Source organism: Zootermopsis nevadensis, unplaced genomic scaffold (genome assembly GCF_977971745.1).
Source record: "Zootermopsis nevadensis isolate Lab colony 2312 unplaced genomic scaffold, Znev_1.0 Znev_ptg000061l, whole genome shotgun sequence".
In the NCBI taxonomy this organism is placed as follows: domain Eukaryota; kingdom Metazoa; phylum Arthropoda; class Insecta; order Blattodea; family Termopsidae; genus Zootermopsis; species Zootermopsis nevadensis.
This window is the reverse complement of record NW_028259192.1, coordinates 13599309-13618248: the sequence shown is the minus strand read 5'-3', so window position 1 is coordinate 13618248 and position 18940 is coordinate 13599309. Positions and strand designations below refer to the sequence as shown.

Genomic DNA, 18940 nt, shown 5'->3' with positions numbered 1-18940 from the left:
GGAGGCAGTATGACCTCTGAAACGTTGGTTAACATCGACCAGACTACACGGCGTAACAACCCAGAAGACAGAAATCTTCATACTCATCGCCCTGATGATGGAGGCAGTATGACCTCTGAAACGTTGGTTAACATCGACCAGACTACACGGCGTAACAACCCAGAAGACAGAAATCTTCATACTCATCGCCCTGATGATGGAGGCAGTATGACCTCTGAAACGTTGGTGGACATCGACCAGACTACACGGCGTAACAACCCAGAAGACAGAAATCTTCATACTCATCGCCCTGATGATGGAGGCAGTATGACCTCTGAAACGTTGGTTAACATCGACCAGACTACACGGCGTAACAACCCAGAAGACAGAAATCTTCATACTCATCGCCCTGATGATGGAGGCAGTATGACCTCTGAAACGTTGGTTAACATCGACCAGACTACACGGCCTAACAACCCAGAAGACAGAAATCTTCATACTCATCGCCCTGATGATGGAGGCAGTATGACCTCTGAAACGTTGGTTAACATCGACCAGACTACACGGCGTAACAACCCAGAAGACAGAAATCTTCATACTCATCGCCCTGATGATGGAGGCAGTATGACCTCTGAAACGTTGGTGGACATCGACCAGACTACACGGCGTAACAACCCAGAAGACAGAAATCTTCATACTCATCGCCCTGATGATGGAGGCAGTATGACCTCTGAAACGTTGGTGGACATCGACCAGACTACACGGCGTAACAACCCAGAAGACAGAAATCTTCATACTCATCGCCCTGATGATGGAGGCAGTATGACCTCTGAAACGTTGGTACACATCGACCAGACTACACAGCGCAACAACCCAGAAGACAGAAATCTTCATACTCATCGCCCTGATGATGGAGGCAGTATGACCTCTGAAACGTTGGTTAACATCGACCAGATTACACGGTGCAACAACCCAGAAGACAGAAATCTTCATACTCATCGCCCTGATGATGGAGGCAGTATAACCTCTGAAACGTTGGTTAACATCGACCAGATTACACGGTGCAACAACCCAGAAGACAGAAATCTTCATACTCATCGCCCTGATGATGGAGGCAGTATGACCTCTGAAACGTTGGTGGACATCGACCAGACTACACGGCGTAACAACCCAGAAGACAGAAATCTTCATACTCATCGCCCTGATGATGGAGGCAGTATGACCTCTGAAACGTTGGTACACATCGACCAGACTACACAGCGCAACAACCCAGAAGACAGAAATCTTCATACTCATCGCCCTGATGATGGAGGCAGTATGACCTCTGAAACGTTGGTTAACATCGACCAGATTACACGGTGCAACAACCCAGAAGACAGAAATCTTCATACTCATCGCCCTGATGATGGAGGCAGTATAACCTCTGAAACGTTGGTAAACGTCGACCAGACCACACAGCGCAACAACCCAGAAGACAGAAATCTTCATACTCACCGCTGGGAAAACCTCAAATCTTACAACTTTATTCATCTTCGGCCACTTTCTTACATTCCCAAATATTCTCCTATTCAAATTAATTTACATACGTATTTTAAAAATAGACAAAATGATTGTAATTCTAATAAATTAGCTTCTGTCAGTCTTCGATGGGAAACAGACAAAGAGGGTGGTTTTACCTCTAACGGGTGAACGGAAAATGAAGACCAGAACAAAACATAAATGGACAGCCTTGCAGAAGAATATAAGTAGGAAAATGGAGTGCGCATAACTGGATCAAGACGGCGTCTATTTACCTTTTATTCGTAACAGAAGGCTCACAGACAGTCCGAAGCCTTAGAAACGTTGGCTGAAGCCATACAGAACTTTGTCAGCCGGTGTTCCGTAACAGTTTCGAGTTCAAAAACGGGTTCAGTGTATCTAATAATGGGCTTATAATAACATAAAAGTGAGATACTGCAGTGACATCTTGTTCTCAATGTTCTGTTATCTCACCAGCCTGCGTTGCTCATAATCATAAACAGTTCCTGTTTCGAAGTTGAAACTTGTGACACTGAATATCCCTCCCTCACTGTCTTGTTTTTAATTGCGCATTTCAGACCTAAAATAGTTGTTTATAATCTTACTATTCTATATTCTGTCGCTTTTGTCATTATACCGTTAACTGATTTCACGTAACCTAAATGTTCTTTACCGAAATATAAAATATTTTAAATAAATTACACAACATGACGCCCATTCATAATCTTATGTTCATTTTTCAGCTCACAAGATATCCCCTGCTTTTAAGTCACAGGTTTTCGAACTATGATGTATGCCTCGCCAAACTTCCTCATGCGTGCTATCTTCCCCGCTCATCTTTATTTTTTATTTATTTAGTGTTCTGTCTGACGACAGGTCCATATGAACAGGATCCTTCCATCCTTTTCTCGGACTGGGGCCTGTTCATATACGTTCTTGGCAGATGATCCAGAAGTGGTTTGCCATTGCCTTCTTCTGTGTGTATGGAGTATGGAGTAATTGTTGGGATGCCACGGAGAAACAGGGGAAGCCCCCGGAGGAAAACTCCGTGTTGCCTAGACCACGGCCTTGCCCAACACAAGTTATAAATTCGGGCACCGCCGGGAATCGAACCCGAGACCCCAGGATTACAAGGCCAGCGTTCTAACCTCTAGCCTAATAACCTGGTAAATGGTACAAATTATGAAAAACCTTGTTGCGCTGATTTTCTACAGCCACCTGTCATTTCCTTCCGCTTACGTACAAATTATTTCCTCAGCACGCTGTCAAGGATTATCAGTCCCTTAAAGCGAAAGACCAAATTCAATAACCCTGCAAAACAACTGGTGAAATTTAAGTTTTATTCATGTCTTGATATTTTGGTCTTTGGGTTTGCTGACAGGAGACGGGAAGATAAAATTTTTGAAACTGAACGCTAGCAAACAATCCCCGAATTATTACGCTGTTATCTGCTGCATTTTTTATGAACGGTAATAAACAGTACAATAAGCACATAACTTATAAGCTGTACCACAAAGCTAAAGGCGGTCGTTTTAAATGTCTGCATTACACTGGCCAAGTGCCAATGATGACGTATGTAATGGTTTTATTTTGTTAAAAGTCTTCATTTCATTCATTAAATGTGTGTATATATCTTTTTGGGGCATTCTATACACGAACAGAGTCCATGCATGCAATAATCTACAGGCTGTAACTTCATAACAATACAAAACTTTGGTTGCCGGGAGATGTTTACTCTGTTGACATCTGAAGAGGTTGAGAAGCATTGAGAGGGAGTGTGGTTTTCACGATGGAAATAACACATACACACAGCGGCTGACAAATTAGTATCGATCCTGTGTTATGGTGGTTTACGGACTCGCCCCAAGTCCCGGGTCCCGGAGTATTCGTACACTCCAGACCCCGGAGCCTGAATATTTTACAAGATTTCCTTCCTCTTGCTTGAACAGACACGACTTGAAATATGATGTTGCTGAAGCAGAGGATACAAAATGTGCGGTACATGAGGGGTGTCCTGACCCGAGAAATGCTCTTATGGCCGATACATTCAGCGACAAATGATCACCACCCCACAGAGATACATCCATGACAAAATCCTTCTGTCTTCCTCTGCTGCATTTTGCCCTATCTAACAGTTGCAGACACAATGAGAACAATGTACACGACGTTTCGTCCCACGGTCTATACGTTTAATGCATAAACCTATCTACTTCATATTCATATGTGGCGCCACGGTGGTAAATAACATAAAATATGTGTTGTCACATTCTTGCGCGTTCAGAACCTAAATTAAATGGTAAGTGGAATTCAATGTTCTTCCGGGTCTAGCATTAGCGAAGAACACCTTGTGAGCTAGTCCATGTCTGTCTGTCTGTACGTATCTCGTGTTTTCCTAGGAACTAGACAACCCCATGACCCGTGGTCATTGTTGCAACAATGTGAACCGAGATCACCGTTTGCTCGCGCTGTTGCAATAACGACCTTGGATGCAATTGTTATCTCCGATACGATTGTTGAATACGTTGCTGCCTTTGTGGTTGTGATGTGATGTAAAACATACTTTTGCAATTTCTGTGTGCTCTAAAGAGCACGCATTAATAATCTTGTTCAGTGTCTTATTGTGCAATAACATTTACGTGTCAGTTAAGCTGTTGAATTGTCATGTTTTTCTTGTCCTTGGTTTATACAGGACAAACAGCAAGAGAATATGTGGATTTTATGGTGCTGATTGCTGGAGCATAACATTCATTCTGAAGATGGCAACCGCAATGTTTTTCCAAAAGTTTTCAACATTCGAAGCAGTTCATTTCCGAAATCTGAAATTGTTAATTAAAATCCAGTCATTAAAACCAAAAGCAAGAAGATATTTAAGAAACATTTGTCGCATTAGTATCTTGGCCTCTGAAGAGTCATACAAAATATGCGGACTCCTTGAAAATCGCCAGTCACACAAAACTGCCCACTTCAGACCATCTGGAGGAAATAGGCCACCACTCACTAGACCTCGGTGATCATGTAAGAATAATATCAAACCTGATGTTTGAGAAAGGTTGAGGAATGGAGTAACCTGACACAGGACAGGCTCATGGCGAGCTCTTCAGAACATGGTAATGAACCTTCGGTTTCCATAAAATATGGACGATTTCTTGACTAGCTCAATGAGTAGATTCTACCACATTCCACTCTTTCCATAACTGTTCTGTCTTAGACAGGATAGGCGAAGGAACAAGTCTATGGAAAAATCTTACCAGAAGAAGAGATAGGATGGTGGGACACAATCCGAGGCACCCAGGATTTGTTAATTTGGTAATGGAAGGAACAGTTGAAGGGAAGAATTGTAGGGGGAGACAAAGATTGGAATATGTGACGCAGATTTTTGAGGATGTGGGCTGCAAAAAACATGTGGAAATGAAGAGATTGGCGCCAGATAGGCGAAAATGGAGGACCACATCAAACCAGTCGAAAGACTGATGACAAACAAATAAACACTATACTATACTAGCTTCACTGTTATTTTACGATTATACCGTTAAAGTTAAACCTATACCATGAATTATAATGTTTGACTAAAGTGCCACGAATTAAACTTCTGAAAATGAAAGATAATTATGATAATCTGGGTTCTGGGCTTTGGTGCCGTGTAGGCTAGTCGGTAGATGCCACTTCCCAGCATCGTAACTTCAACCCTGAAGATGGAGACAGCATGTTTCTCCGAAACGTTGACAATCACCAACGAGTATTCACGGCTCCAAAATCAAAAACATCATCGTCCTCACCGCCGTGAAAGCCTCGAAATCCTCATATTTGAAAAATGTTCCTCTACCAATAATGTAATGCCTGTGAAAAAGTTTGTACTGATAAGAAAACCAAATGCGGGACACCCCTGATAATCATGTCGCTATCGAAAAATCTAGCAGCAAAACGAGCGGATACGCCGTTTCATCCAAAAGGTTAACGGGCCCGTCAGACACAAATGTAATTTGGTGCAACGTCAGCCACACAATTACGTCACTGATATAAAATCTTACCAAAAGAAATCACTGCATTATGTAGGTTTATGTAAGAAGTCTTACATTCTCCAAAGACGCGGAGCATTTCAGACTAGCACAAAAACTGTAAGAAGTTTTGGAAAGAACTTAGACGATTTCTTTCTTTCTTTCAAAAGATTTGACGTGTGCGGAAATGTTAGTAAAAACTATAAATTAATAAATTGTTAACAAAAAGTTTTGAAAAGAAATCATGTCGCGTCCTTCCCTTAAAGTGTTTCGATATTAATGGTGAGGTTAGCAAGAAACGTAAATTATACAACAAAGTGATTTATGTTTCAAAAAATAGGTTCTTAGGCAACTTAACGAACTTCTGCGTTCTGCAAGCTGCCTGAACAATACCTTTTATTTCTCAGCAGAAACAATACAGAACAGCACATCAAATAGTTCTTAAACATCACCTAACTATCTGGTTTCATCCTCCAAGCAAACACACACTCTCCCCCCCTGCCAAGACTGATCGATTAAAAAAACCTGTTTTTTGTTGGTAGCAAAGAAAACTTGCAAAATCACTTTATGAGCAACATGTCGGATTATTATGAATAATTATTAATCCTATTATCATCCATGTGTGCTGTCTGCCCTGAAAATCCCATCCTTGATTTATCAGCATAAAATATCATTGAAACAACGGAGTTATGAATATCTGCAATATGCATTTGTTACCCTCCTGTTAATCACTACTACGTCTAAACTAACAAAACACTTCATGAAGACTTCTGTCTTCTGGGTTGTTGCGCTGTGTAGTCTGGTCGATGTTTACCAACGCTTCAGAGGTCATACTGCCTCCGTCATCAGGGCGGTGAGTATGAAGATTTCTGTCTTCTGGGTTGTTGCGATGTGTAGTCTGGTCGATGTTTATCAACGTTTCTGAGGTCATACTGCCTCCATCATCAGGGCGATGAGTATGAAGATTTCTGTCTTCTGGGTTGTTGCGCTGTGTAGTCTGATAGATGTTAACCAACGTTTCAGAGGTCATACTGCCTCCATCATCTGGGCGATGAAGATTTCTGTCTTCTGGGTTGTTGCGCTGTGTAGTCTGGTAGATGTTAACCAACGTTTCAGAGGTCATACTGCCTCCGTCATCAGGGCGATGAGTATGAAGATTTCTATCTTCTGGGTTGTTGCGCTGTGTAGTCTGGTCGATGTTAACCAACGTTTCGGAGGTCATACTGCCTCCATCATCATCAGGGCGATGAGTATGAAGATTTCTGTCTTCTGGGTTGTTGCGCTGTGTAGTCTGGTCGATGTTAACCAACGTTTCGGAGGTCATACTGCCTCCATCATCATCAGGGCGATGAGTATGAAGATTTCTGTCTTCTGGGTTGTTGCGCTCTGTAGTCTGGTCGATGTTTACCAACGCTTCAGAGGTCATACTGCCTCCGTCATCAGGGCGATGAGTATGAAGATTTCTGTCTTCTGGGTTGTTGCGCTGTGTAGTCTGGTCGATGTTTACCCTCGCCCTGATGACGGAGGCAGTATGACCTCTGAAACGTTGGTAAAAATCGACCAGACTACACAGCGCAACAACCCAGAAGACAGAAATCTTCATACTCACCACTGTGAATACCTCAAAACATACAAAACACTCCATGTCACATAACAGAACTGTTAACCGTTCTGATTCAGAACACATCTGGAGAAAACTTCTGAAGTTGGTCGTGTGACACGCAACGCTCCCTGATTTTAAATTCCTGTCTTCCGCACAGCAGTCCAAGCACGACGACACTTGCCTCACGATGACAAAATGTAACCTGCTTGTTCCAAACTCTCTTCGTAATCGTCAGACCTCAGCATGTCTACAGATTAAGGGACCAGTTTCAAAAATGAAAATGCAGAACTGAAATATAGCAAACTTATAGTAAACTTCTACCAGACTACACGGCGCTACAACCCAGAAAACGGTCATCTTCATATTTATCGCCGTGAGAATCTAAAATTTCATTTAGTGGTAATAAAGGCGTATTTGTTAATTACCTTTCTTTCACTTGAATATACTAGATCAAAAGATGGAATTTGGGCGACTGGCCACCAGACCGAGCACTAATTTATATTTTGTAAATGCCACTTTGAAATATCTCGTTCATAAAACGCCCACTACTTATGCCCTTAACACAGCCGGTATCTGACAAATGAAAAGAAAATTTCCTACCATATTTTGGTAATGTAAGCAATATCGGATGCTATCATCAGTGGGAATTATAAATCATCAAAGAACTACACAATCTCAAGCTTTTTTAGTAAGTTCAACTCTGCAGTGAAAGGGGTAAAGATTTTCTACTGTCAACTTTGCGTGGTTCGATTGCATGCAAGTCCAATATCGATATAAAAGCGATTTATACGCTTTCATCCACAGCCAGACTGCTCATTCCATACTGATTCAGCCATGGCTGATCCGTCGTATAGCAATTACAATAATGTTCGCTCTTGTCGCATACAAATATGTGCTTCAATTTAAGGAAGGCTACATTAGAAAACTAATTTAAATCCTGTATTTATTATCCTGGGCATGTGCTTTGGCGAACACCCATAGTCAAAGTGGGTCAACTGCTTTTCCCCTTCTACTATGTTTTATGGTTTTAATCCTCTAGCACTTTCTACAAAAACCTCGTAGTTAAAAGTTCAAATTGAATATCGTGAGTAATGCGGAAAGACAACGGATTTTCACGCAGAAGAAAGTGTTACAAACTAAATGTTACGTGTGAATAATGCAACTTCTTTGTTATTTTGGTACAGAATCGCGCTTTACTAGATAAGATTCACCTTTTTATAAGCTAGGTCTCCCAAATGGTCTATTATATTGCAACATTTCGTACTTAGCACCGCAAGTGTGGTGCATGTGGCCTGAATCTTACTACAGGGAGTACATAAAGTTAATATGTAATCACGTCAGAGCCTCTAGCATCATGCAGTGATACAAATTAGTGTAGATTCGTCAGGATCCTAGTTCACCGATCTGATGTCCTTAAATCGGTATTAAAATTTCCTCCAAATTCTATAATTTTTCTTAAGTGCCTGGAGAACACGTATACTCAACAGATTAAAAGAACTATTTTCTTAAGGTAACAGTGTGTGATGGGGTTGAACATGGCAGCTTCCGGCTCAGGATCATACAGAGTAACACAATATTACAAAAATGAGGTCGGGCCGCACAAAACGCATCAGCTGGCTGCATGCGGCCCGCGGGTTGACACCCCCCCCCCCCACGCATCAAACCGTAAAGTATACCCTATTTGTCTTCAACGGCTGCTCCCCCAAGTCGAACAGTTTGTATGTTGACAATGAACATAACAAATAACCTTCGTCAATGCGCTTCCAGGTCAACTGCATTTTGGAATATACCGTTAAAAGCAATTAACCAACAAATTTCTGATTTTAAAAGTCATGCCATTTGGCTTCAATATATTCAACACGTGAGGTAACAACATGCATAAGGACGAAAGACAAACATTAACGATGAAGCACAATATTTTCCAAAGTTCGCGTGAGTTCGAAACCCCAAGACGCGACACGAAATAAAAGTTCTAAAGGCCTAATATCAATGACGGTGGGAAAATACTAAACACGCGCACGGCGTATGACCTTACCGCGTTGTTAAAACCACCTCAATGGAACACATTCCTTTTTGAGAAGCTGGCTGTCGGTCAGTTGGTGAAGAAACATCACGCCTCTACTGGAACTCTTATGTCCATTGCCGTGTTGACAACAGCCCGCCAATGGCCTTTGTCTTGATATAAGCTAATTCAGTCCACACCTTCACACTCCATTTCTTTAAAATCCATTCTAACATTAGGTCAATCGTCATACCTCCACTCAAACGACCTCTTCCTTTCAAGCTTTCTGATCAACTCTTTGTACGCAATCTCTCAACATTGGCATGCCCGGCCCCTCCCCTCGATCTGATCAGCTTTAAAAAAGTCCTCAGCCAAATTTCTGCAATACTCTGATAAAACATTCACCAGATTCCGTGCAGTTCTTTCGTGCCTTTTAATTCTTGTGTGTGTGCCTGTCTATCCATGAATTTATTATTCCTTAGCCAACGACTCATACATGTAACGAGAAAATCGGTGGCAATACTTTTGTGACAGTCTGTAGTTGAGTATCCTGAATTATATTATAATTTTCAACGGTATTTCCAAACAATATTAGGCAGTGACTCAGATTAATATATCTCCACTTCTGCCCTGTTCACAGCAATATTAACACGTGTAATTTCTGTAAGTCGCAAAACTATGAAGAAAATGTCTACTACCTTCGGCGAGGACACCATGATGCCATCTTCATAATAAAGACAAGTTGGCTCTGTATACAACTTCGACCAATTCTACATAAAATTGGCGTTTCCAGTGGCTCCTGTGTATAACTCCACATCAATTTTGAGCAAATAGGGCAGCGGTAATTACACATAACACGTGATTTAAGGTTCACAATTAGCCATTAAACCAGCATCCGCTTAGATTTGCTTACGCCAGTTAAAATCATTATAATTCAGATATAAAAATAATAATATAACTTCATATATACATTTTCAGGCAACCAAAAAATTATAAAATTGAGCTATTCCAAGTCAGTGGTCAGCAGATCAATTTCTATTAAAAACGACGAAACAAAATTAATAAAAGCAAAGACAAGAGACCAAGACACACTGTGGAATAAATTGAGAGCAAAGCATCAACTTCTTTGTGCTCGTCTTTAGCATCTATACCACAGCTCATTACAGTTGTTAAAGAAACATTACGTGGTCCACCAGGACCTCAGCATTTTTCAAGTAATTCTGTGGGGAAAAAAGTCATGGAACCAGAAGTATAAGCTTCATGAGGCAGTGAGTACGTCAGCGTAGTTCAACATTTGGCAACTGTCTATCAAAAAACATATATTTTGCGGCGTGTAAAACACTCAAAATAACTTGTCGTGAGCCTTCCATGGCTCTGTAATACAAAGTTCCGTCTCGAGGCCCTGTTGACCGCAGAAACTGCTGTTGTGTTTAGCCGTTAGCAACAGAACGCGTTGTGACCTGGCTACCAGTTCAACTGGTGACGATAATTAAACTCTCGCTGCACACACATTACGCTAATCTTGTAACTGTGTCAAAGACAAATAGACAACAGAAATGTAATCTAAATTCCGTTAACAGACCAGTTCGAATGAAGTTCTCTCCACCGGAAGGTGACAAAAGAAGTCACAAATATGTAGACTTACGTGTATATACCAATTCAGAGGACTTACAACTGCGTTGGCCACGGACACAAAAAAATCACTACGCGACTCGCTGGACGTTGCAGGCGGTTGGGACGGAAGCGTCAAAGTAGGATCTAACGGAACCTCCAATCGACTCTGTTTAACTTAAAAAAAAAACTGGAGATGAGGCCGAATTTTCAGGCAGGATTTCTGTTCCACATTTTCCGAAGACCCGACTAACCGATAAAAAATCGAGCAGGATGTGGAATTTTTTATCGTCTGTTGCTGCATCATCAAGGAAATTTCCTGAATCGAAGAGGAGGCATATTGTATGGTTTAAAAGGTTACAATAAAGTTTTCATTAAAATAAATCATCCAGACCCGAACGTTACGCTCCGACTCTGATAATTATGCATTTACGACAGAAATTCATTCTAAAAAATTCTTTGGTCTTCTCTCAAAATCAAGATACCTAAATTCAGCGCCACTTTATGTTCCAACTAATCCGAAAACTGCACTTTTGTTACCTTACCACGATAGTTATAAACATTAAGAATATTAACTACAGCACCACAATTAAGAAACAATTTTTGTATTAACATTAACGTTTATATAATTCTTCATGTTTATATTATTTGTGCAAAGTTCTGTAACACTCACCTTCTGGTGACAGATGGCATTCTATTATTAATAAAAACCTAAAAGTCGCCTGTGACTGAATGTGTCACTCCCTCGCCAAGGTGATTTACATAAGCAATCACTTCCCATATTTGTGATATATACACGATGTATTATAACGCATATAACGCGTAATGTTGTACATTAAGGATGTGCAATTTATCAACAAGATTAAACACTCTTTTGAGTGTTATTAATTTGCAGACCTGCCGTAGTCGTTGATAACATTCGCAAAGACACAAGTCAATCACAATATCCCAAGTTCACACCCTAATCAACACAAGCACATCCTGTCTTGCTCTCGTCAGTTATCTGATTTCCACTCGTTACTAATTATAACTTGTCCAATGATGTGTTAAGAAAATGTTTGCGGTCGCTGCTAACGTCAACCTCAGAAACCAGACTGCTGACGGGCGGCCACACTTCTTCGAACCTGTCCTTCGCCGTCTCTCTCTTCCTCTGCGTTTTATTTAACCTTCTTTTACACTCTGGTGATCCTTTGTGATTTTCTCAGGTAGGTTACCTTACATCATCAACGTTGCCAAATACGTTGTTGATCTGTGGTTCCCAACCTTTTACGATTCACAGACCAGTGTAAAAGAAGTGGTTTTTTTTAAGTACCGGGAAGTGTCTCGTAGTGCAATGCAAGTAACAGCCCAGAAGTCTATTTGTTACTGAAACGTCTGGTCCTGCTTTTAACAATAACAAATTAATGCCTTTTAGTGATACTGAGATCAAAATAATGGCATGACCACGCATGCTGAATATTCGAAATTATATTTATGGCGGAGGGCATATGAACTATACAGAATCTTAAAAGTTTTCAGTCGTATGTACCTATTGAGTGACATTCTGGGCAAAAAAAGTAATTTTCATACGAATAAACCTTTATAATAAAAAGCTAACTGCAACTCTGCATAAAAGAAGTCCAACTTGGCTGGGGAGAACTTTCATCACTTTACTACACCGACTGATAAGTCACGATGGTAGCGCGTTCCGAAAATTGCTTTTCATTCCGGATCTCGCTCTATGGAAAAGGAGAGCTTGGTTCTGGGGGAATACCTAAGATTCGAATGAGAAGACGTAACAGTAGAATGGACTTTCTTACTCAATGAGCTGCATAATCATCTCTTCCCCGAACATGTTTAGAATAATTAGACAGGGAAACGGAACTATAACAGGGCTATATTATACCTGCTGCAAACAGGAGATAAAAGCCACAAATCAAAACAATGAGGACTTGAAGCAGAAAATCAAAAACAACATCGACATCAGACACTACAGTTCAGGATTATTATTGAAAATTAATTATGCAGTTTTTAACATTTAAGGATTAATTTAAACCTTAATGTAAACTTGTAGAAGCTCACTTACCAATGTCGTCCCTCAAGACGCGGAAGATTACATGAAACATGCCGGGTTAGTATGCAGAACGTTTTAATTTCTTACATGCAATTTCAAACAATAAATGTTGTTTCATCATAGTTACACAAATTCGAGTTTATGGATTGATTACATGTAACGGCAATGAACTGACTTTTTAAGACGAGGAAGATCAGATTGTCGGAACACGTAGCACACATAAACGCGACGAGAAATGCCAACAAAATTTCAGTCGAAAAACATGAAAGAAACAGACCGTCTGGGAGATCCGGGGCGCAAATAACACGATAATATTTAAATGGTTCTTAATGACACTGGGTGAAGGATGCAAACTTCATTAATCTCACTCATATTCCAGTCGTGGGATTTTGTAAACTAGGCAATAAACATAGAATTTGAGGTTTTCACAGCAGTGAGTCTGAAGATGGCTGTCTTCTGGGTTGTTGCCCTGTGTAGTCTGGTCGATGTTTACCAACGTTTCAGAGGTCATACTGCCTCCATCATCAGGGTGACCAGACTACGCGGCGCAACAACCTAGAAGACAGACATGTTCAAGGCAATAACCTTCGAGTTTGGCTGAAAGAGAGAAATTTTTTATCAGTTGAATGACTATCAACATTTCATGAAAGATCCTGCAGGTATGTGTATTTTAAATGTGTAATGGTTCACTGTTTTGAAAGCGAATATAATCTTTCAGAACTTCGACAATGGTATAAATAAGATTTGAAATGTTCCCAGCATTTAACGGCGATTAGTTTCCCCCGGAACGTACTGGGTATGAAACTTGCAGCCTCCACTTCCGTGAGAAAGAAAATAAACAATTGAATGACAATGCCAAAACAGGTGAAAGTGAAACCGCTTGCATTTCCAAGAGCGCTACAAATGCGGGCATAAGCCACAGAAAGTGTAACACTGCAAGACGTGTACGGACACAAGCATTTTGCCCTGCACTGTTAAAGTATGTTACAGATACATTTTCTATCATTTTCCACCAGTCATTGGCGTTAATGATTGATTTTGGTGTTGCTACAAAAATACACTGCATGTCAGAAATTATTTTACCTTGTAATTCGTCATACATTCACCATATAAAAACAAATTTAAAATAAAAATCACACATCATTACGAGGACAATATTTTATATTGCCTTACTTCTTGGATCTTAAGACACTTTTTTCACACTTTAAACTTTCTGAAATTGTGATGCGTCTTACATTTGATGGGTTATTTTTTCCTTAAAACCTACTAATTCAAAGGTGCGTCTTACAATCGATGACTTCTTAAAATCGAGGATATGTTTTGTAACAATTTCACATGTAGCAAGCAATTTTTAACAAATTTGTAGTATCTGATGTACATTCCACATATATTGGCCTGGTATGATATAAACTAACGTCTTTCGACCTCCATTTCCAAATTTCATTGACATCTATCTAGTACTTCAGAGATAAATCATGCAAGGTCTTATGGACACAGTTTCCCGGTAATGGATAATTGTTGCGCTCTGAAATAACCCTAAGCAGCCAGAACTTGTATCAGTATTTCGCACAAAAATGTATCAATAAATGTTACTCAAGTTTGTTGCTAAATACCTGTTGATCATATACTTAAAATCCCTTACTGCATTCGGTAATCTCTTCACGTTCCTGATGGTAAAATATCCAACCTGAACGGCTAGAGCTCAAAAGCTTACTTCCGATCCACCAGCCCCGGTGGCCATGCTCCACTGACTGTCTGATACTTCCTGAATATGCAGTGTCCTGTATTACAAAGATGTCTTACACGAGCCGCTGCAACGTATAATTTGATCCAATATGAGATGGTCAAATTTCCTGAACATCAAACTCACCGTAACCAGAGCATCCACTGGCGACGCCTGTTTCGTATACTTAATAATTGCCGATGTTTTATATAGGGCATCCACTGACAGCGAACTTTTTTCTTGGCGTGCGGACGGACATAGGATGTGGACAGTAGCCGCGAATACGCTGTATAAGCAGCAGCGGTCAACCGACAACGGCGGTCCTCCAGCTTTACATTTGAGCAAGGGTGAACGAATGACCACAAAAGCCACATGTTAGGAAGTGTTACACATGTTCTCGGACTTCACGGCCTCTTGTCGACATAGTTACGGAACTTGAGATTCCATAAAATACTAGGAATTCTTCGACTAACCTAGCAAACACCTCTCAAAAATTAACAGAGTCTTTACTTTTTACATAAATTTCCCATGTGATATCCTTCAGAATATTTCAACATTCCAGCCCAAAAGATTTAACCAATCGCTCGTTACCTACTACCTCGGCTTGCTTGTCTAAGTGGCTGACAGAAGTTATTAATAAGCAAGTGACAGTCGCTTAGACTGTCAAGATAATCCCTTACTTTTATGGAATCCTGATGTTCAGCGCCGTATCCACAAAAGTCCACTATTGTTCCCTTTCCTGAGCTAGCTCCACCTAGTCTATCCCATTTTTTTAAGACCCGTCTTTTTATATGAATGAGCCCATCTACGCCTGAGTCTCTGAAGAGAGATTTCAGGACCAAAACGTTTCACGCACTTCTCATCATCCCGAAACGTGTTACATGTCTCACCCTTCAATCGCTTGTTACTTAATATTCGGTTTTGAGTACAAGTTATGAAGAACGCCGATGAGTAATTCTCTACAGTCGTACGTTTCTTTATCTGAAATTAAAATTACGTTGCACTTATGCCTTACAAATTCTGTAACTTGGGATCATTAAACCAAAGCTAGTTTATCTTTCATGTAATAAATTGTTCTCGGGCTACCAGCCGTGGAAGGTGGATTCATGAAGAAAACAAGGCTGGTAGTCCGAGAATAATTTATTATAATTAATCGCCGTGAAAGCTTCAGATCATACATTATCTTTCATATGTTTGGAGATGTGGTCACCACTGCCTTCCACATATCAGCCTACGTCACATGTAAAAGGCAATCATTTATGGACGATTCATTATTAATGCTAATGTTAATGCATTATCTAACCTCATTGAAGTCACGATCGGCCACTAACAGTTGTCTTGCATCTACTTTAGTTACCACTGACCTGAAAAAACAACAAAGGACAATCAGAAACTGGACTTTAATTATTTGTTCCCACTGTAATAACTTCTCTGCTGTATTATATCCAATTTTTATAGCAACTTTCATATTTCTGGTACAACATTAACACCAATATAACCATAATCATCATCGTTAAGCTATTACACGGTATGCAATATTCAGAAAACTAAGGTAAACAGTGTTCATTTTAATTACTACGTTAGTGATGTTTTAATTTTGCGTTCTGGCTGCATAAAAGTTCATATTTTACTTGTAGGCACACTAAAACAAGCAGTTCCATGATGGAATGGCAATTAATTTTGCCATAGAAAATATTAGTAAGAAACAAAGCATCGAGATATGGTATGGAAATAAATGTTCTAAATTTTAAATTAATTATTCTAAATTTTAGAACACTTGTTTTCAGACGGTCATATCTTAATGTCTTATTTATTAATGCTGTAATGGCAAAAATCAATTAATTACCCATTCCATCGTGGACGCTGTTGGTATACTCGTGTGCCTACAAGACAAGAGAATTGGTCTGCTTTCAACGTCAGCAGTGCATCAAGACACAGTCCCTCAGCTAAGTGCGTCATTGCTGCAAATTGCATATGCCGATACCTGGATATTTTCAGTACTCGGGTAGAGAGGGTGTTTAGCTTCTTTTTCATTTTGCTTTTATTGTTTAATTTCTATGTTGATTATTCTTTGACTGCCACATGTTCTTTTCTGTTGGCAAACACCGCAATACAGAATTATTAACGAACACTTAAGTATCAGAACCTGAAATTTTAACATCAATACCAATGCCTGCCATATGACAAGATCCTAAGCTACTTTCATCTACCTGCCATCCTCGTAACTTGTCCGCCAGAGATCCTTCATGGTGTTTTTCTCCGATCTCATACTGGATCGTCGAAGTCGTTTCCTAACCAAAATTTTGTATTCATTCCTTGTCTCCCTATCCTAGCCACACGCCCAACACATTCTTATATCCCAAGTTTCACTCCTCTAAAAATAACATGTGATCACTATAAATCTCGATGTTATTCATTATATAAAATAACATCCCAAACTGACCACTTATTAGAAGATTGCTCTCTTCTGGGTTGTTGCGCTGTTCTGGTACAAATTTACCGACGTTTCGGAGGTGCTTCCTGCCCTCATCTCAACGGCACAACAGACCAGAAGACAGCCATCTTCATACTCGTCTATGTGAGAACCTGGTCTTAGGTCTACACATTCCTTGAGCATTTTCTTTCAAATGCCTGTCAACACCATTATATAACACTGAAAAACTGTATTGCATATTCTGATCTTCGTCATTTTTGAAATATTATTGTATTCTATTGTTAGTGTTGCTACTGCTGTTGAATTGCCAAAAAACAGCACCAACGGATACGATACAGTGACACTCGACGGGTTGAACCGATTCTTTGATTCCGTGTTAAAATGTTCGCCGCCCCAAAGCAGGTGGGTGTTCTTGTCGGCGACGTCTCGACGGTTCCTGCAGTCACTGACCCTTCTTACCATACCGGTCATCACAGGCTGCTGCAAGACGCTGGACCCTGTTGCCACGTGTTGCTCTAACAAAACTCCTACACCGCCAACAGTGACTGAGAGCCCAGGATTCTGTTACCTAACGTATAATCGGATATGACGTGAGATGGAACCGTTAGAGCCTCGACGCATGCACCAATCGTCCCAAGGCAGATGTTGCGATTTAAAAAGTGTTCTCACTTGGTTCTAATTCTTCTTATGAGTGTGTCGAAAGAAAGTGTAGAGGACAACATTTGGGCCGAACGGAAGACGAAGACAAAACACGACAAGCGTCATCATTTGTATTAGATACCTATTAACCAAATATTATTAACGTTACCAAATAAAAAAGATGAGATGATTTGGACAAGTAGCACGCTTGTAGAATACGAGATATAACTAGAACATTGTAGGAAACACTTAAGGGAGAGACTTCTTGAGGAACCTTAGCGTAAATGCAAATGTACCTTCAAAGGAGTCAATGACGTAGGGTGTAAAGCAGGTGACATGACACAGCTGACTCGGGGGGGGGGGCTCTTTCGAATAAGGCAGTCAAAATGAAATGTCCTTTCATAAAATGCGAGGAATTTCTTGAGAAGTTTGGAGGCCACCAATGTCCCACGAATTATATGCTCCATCGGGTTAACAAAATTGTTATCCAATAAACGTCGCTTTGAGCGGTGAAGGCGGTCGGAAATAGTGATTTCCCAGTTAAACAAAGATTGGAACACTGCAAAGTATTGTTTTCCGATTTCATTTTTTTCTTCTTCGAGAAATGATGTCGTAATAAGTGCATACGAAGTGTCCATTTTAGTTAGCCTGTTAGCTCTCGAACACAATCTTACTGAACCGGTCTATATGGACAACTTCTGGGTGCGTTTAAAACCAGATTACAGCTCTTTCTAACACTTTCGATAACAAACACTAAAGTTCACATATCCACATCAAAATGTCATCAGTGCTTACAGAGTAGAAACAATACACAGAAACAAAAGACAGTTCGCTCATTCGTGACCTGCTATATACATACTCCGACAAAACAGGTCCGTTCGTCGCTTGGAAATCCGTGACAACGGGACCAAGCTACAGAATTCTTTTCCGAAATGAGACCGCAAAAATATTTTTCCAAAACTCCAAAGTAACATTACCTTCAGAATGAGTAACCGAGTAATCGTATACCTCAGCAAGGAGTCTATTCGCCATCATTCTCAATTTCAATTACCGGGAAACGTTAGAGTCCTATATAAACGTTCCAATGTAGTTCAGAAAGTAAATAATGAATCTACATCCATAATTACGATGAAGGCAGTAGTTTCCTACCCCAGCTTAAATACGGATACACACATAAACAATATACAATATTCCGTACCTTAAGTTCAATTAGCAACCTGCGAATGAAGGCAATGAAGAATAATCTCATATTCTGATATCTGTTAATACTGAACCCGGACACCTGTAAACAGCCGAGAAAATTTCAATTTAACCACAGTATTAAGGAACTCTTTGATTTTCACAAATATTCCAATAACACAAGATTGAAAAGGTGTACTCTTC

At 40.2% G+C, this 18940-nt stretch overlaps 1 protein-coding gene across 3 annotated transcripts in view; it reads right to left on the bottom strand.

Moving 5' to 3' along the window:
• The window catches only part of LOC110831223 (uncharacterized), a 59115-nt gene that overhangs the window by 14725 nt on the left and 25450 nt on the right, over positions 1-18940 (bottom strand). Inside the window, exon 2 of one of the 3 annotated variants that reach the window (XM_022066980.2) lies at positions 15788-15848. The exons of 1 other annotated variant lie outside the window; for it this stretch is intronic. In XM_022066980.2, the coding sequence (XP_021922672.1) occupies positions 15788-15792 (5 nt within the window). In that variant the 5' untranslated portion in view covers positions 15793-15848. Of the gene's footprint in view, positions 1-11381; positions 11564-15787; positions 15849-18940 lie in introns of those variants that run through there. One more of the 3 variants, XM_022066978.2, reaches the window with a different exon arrangement.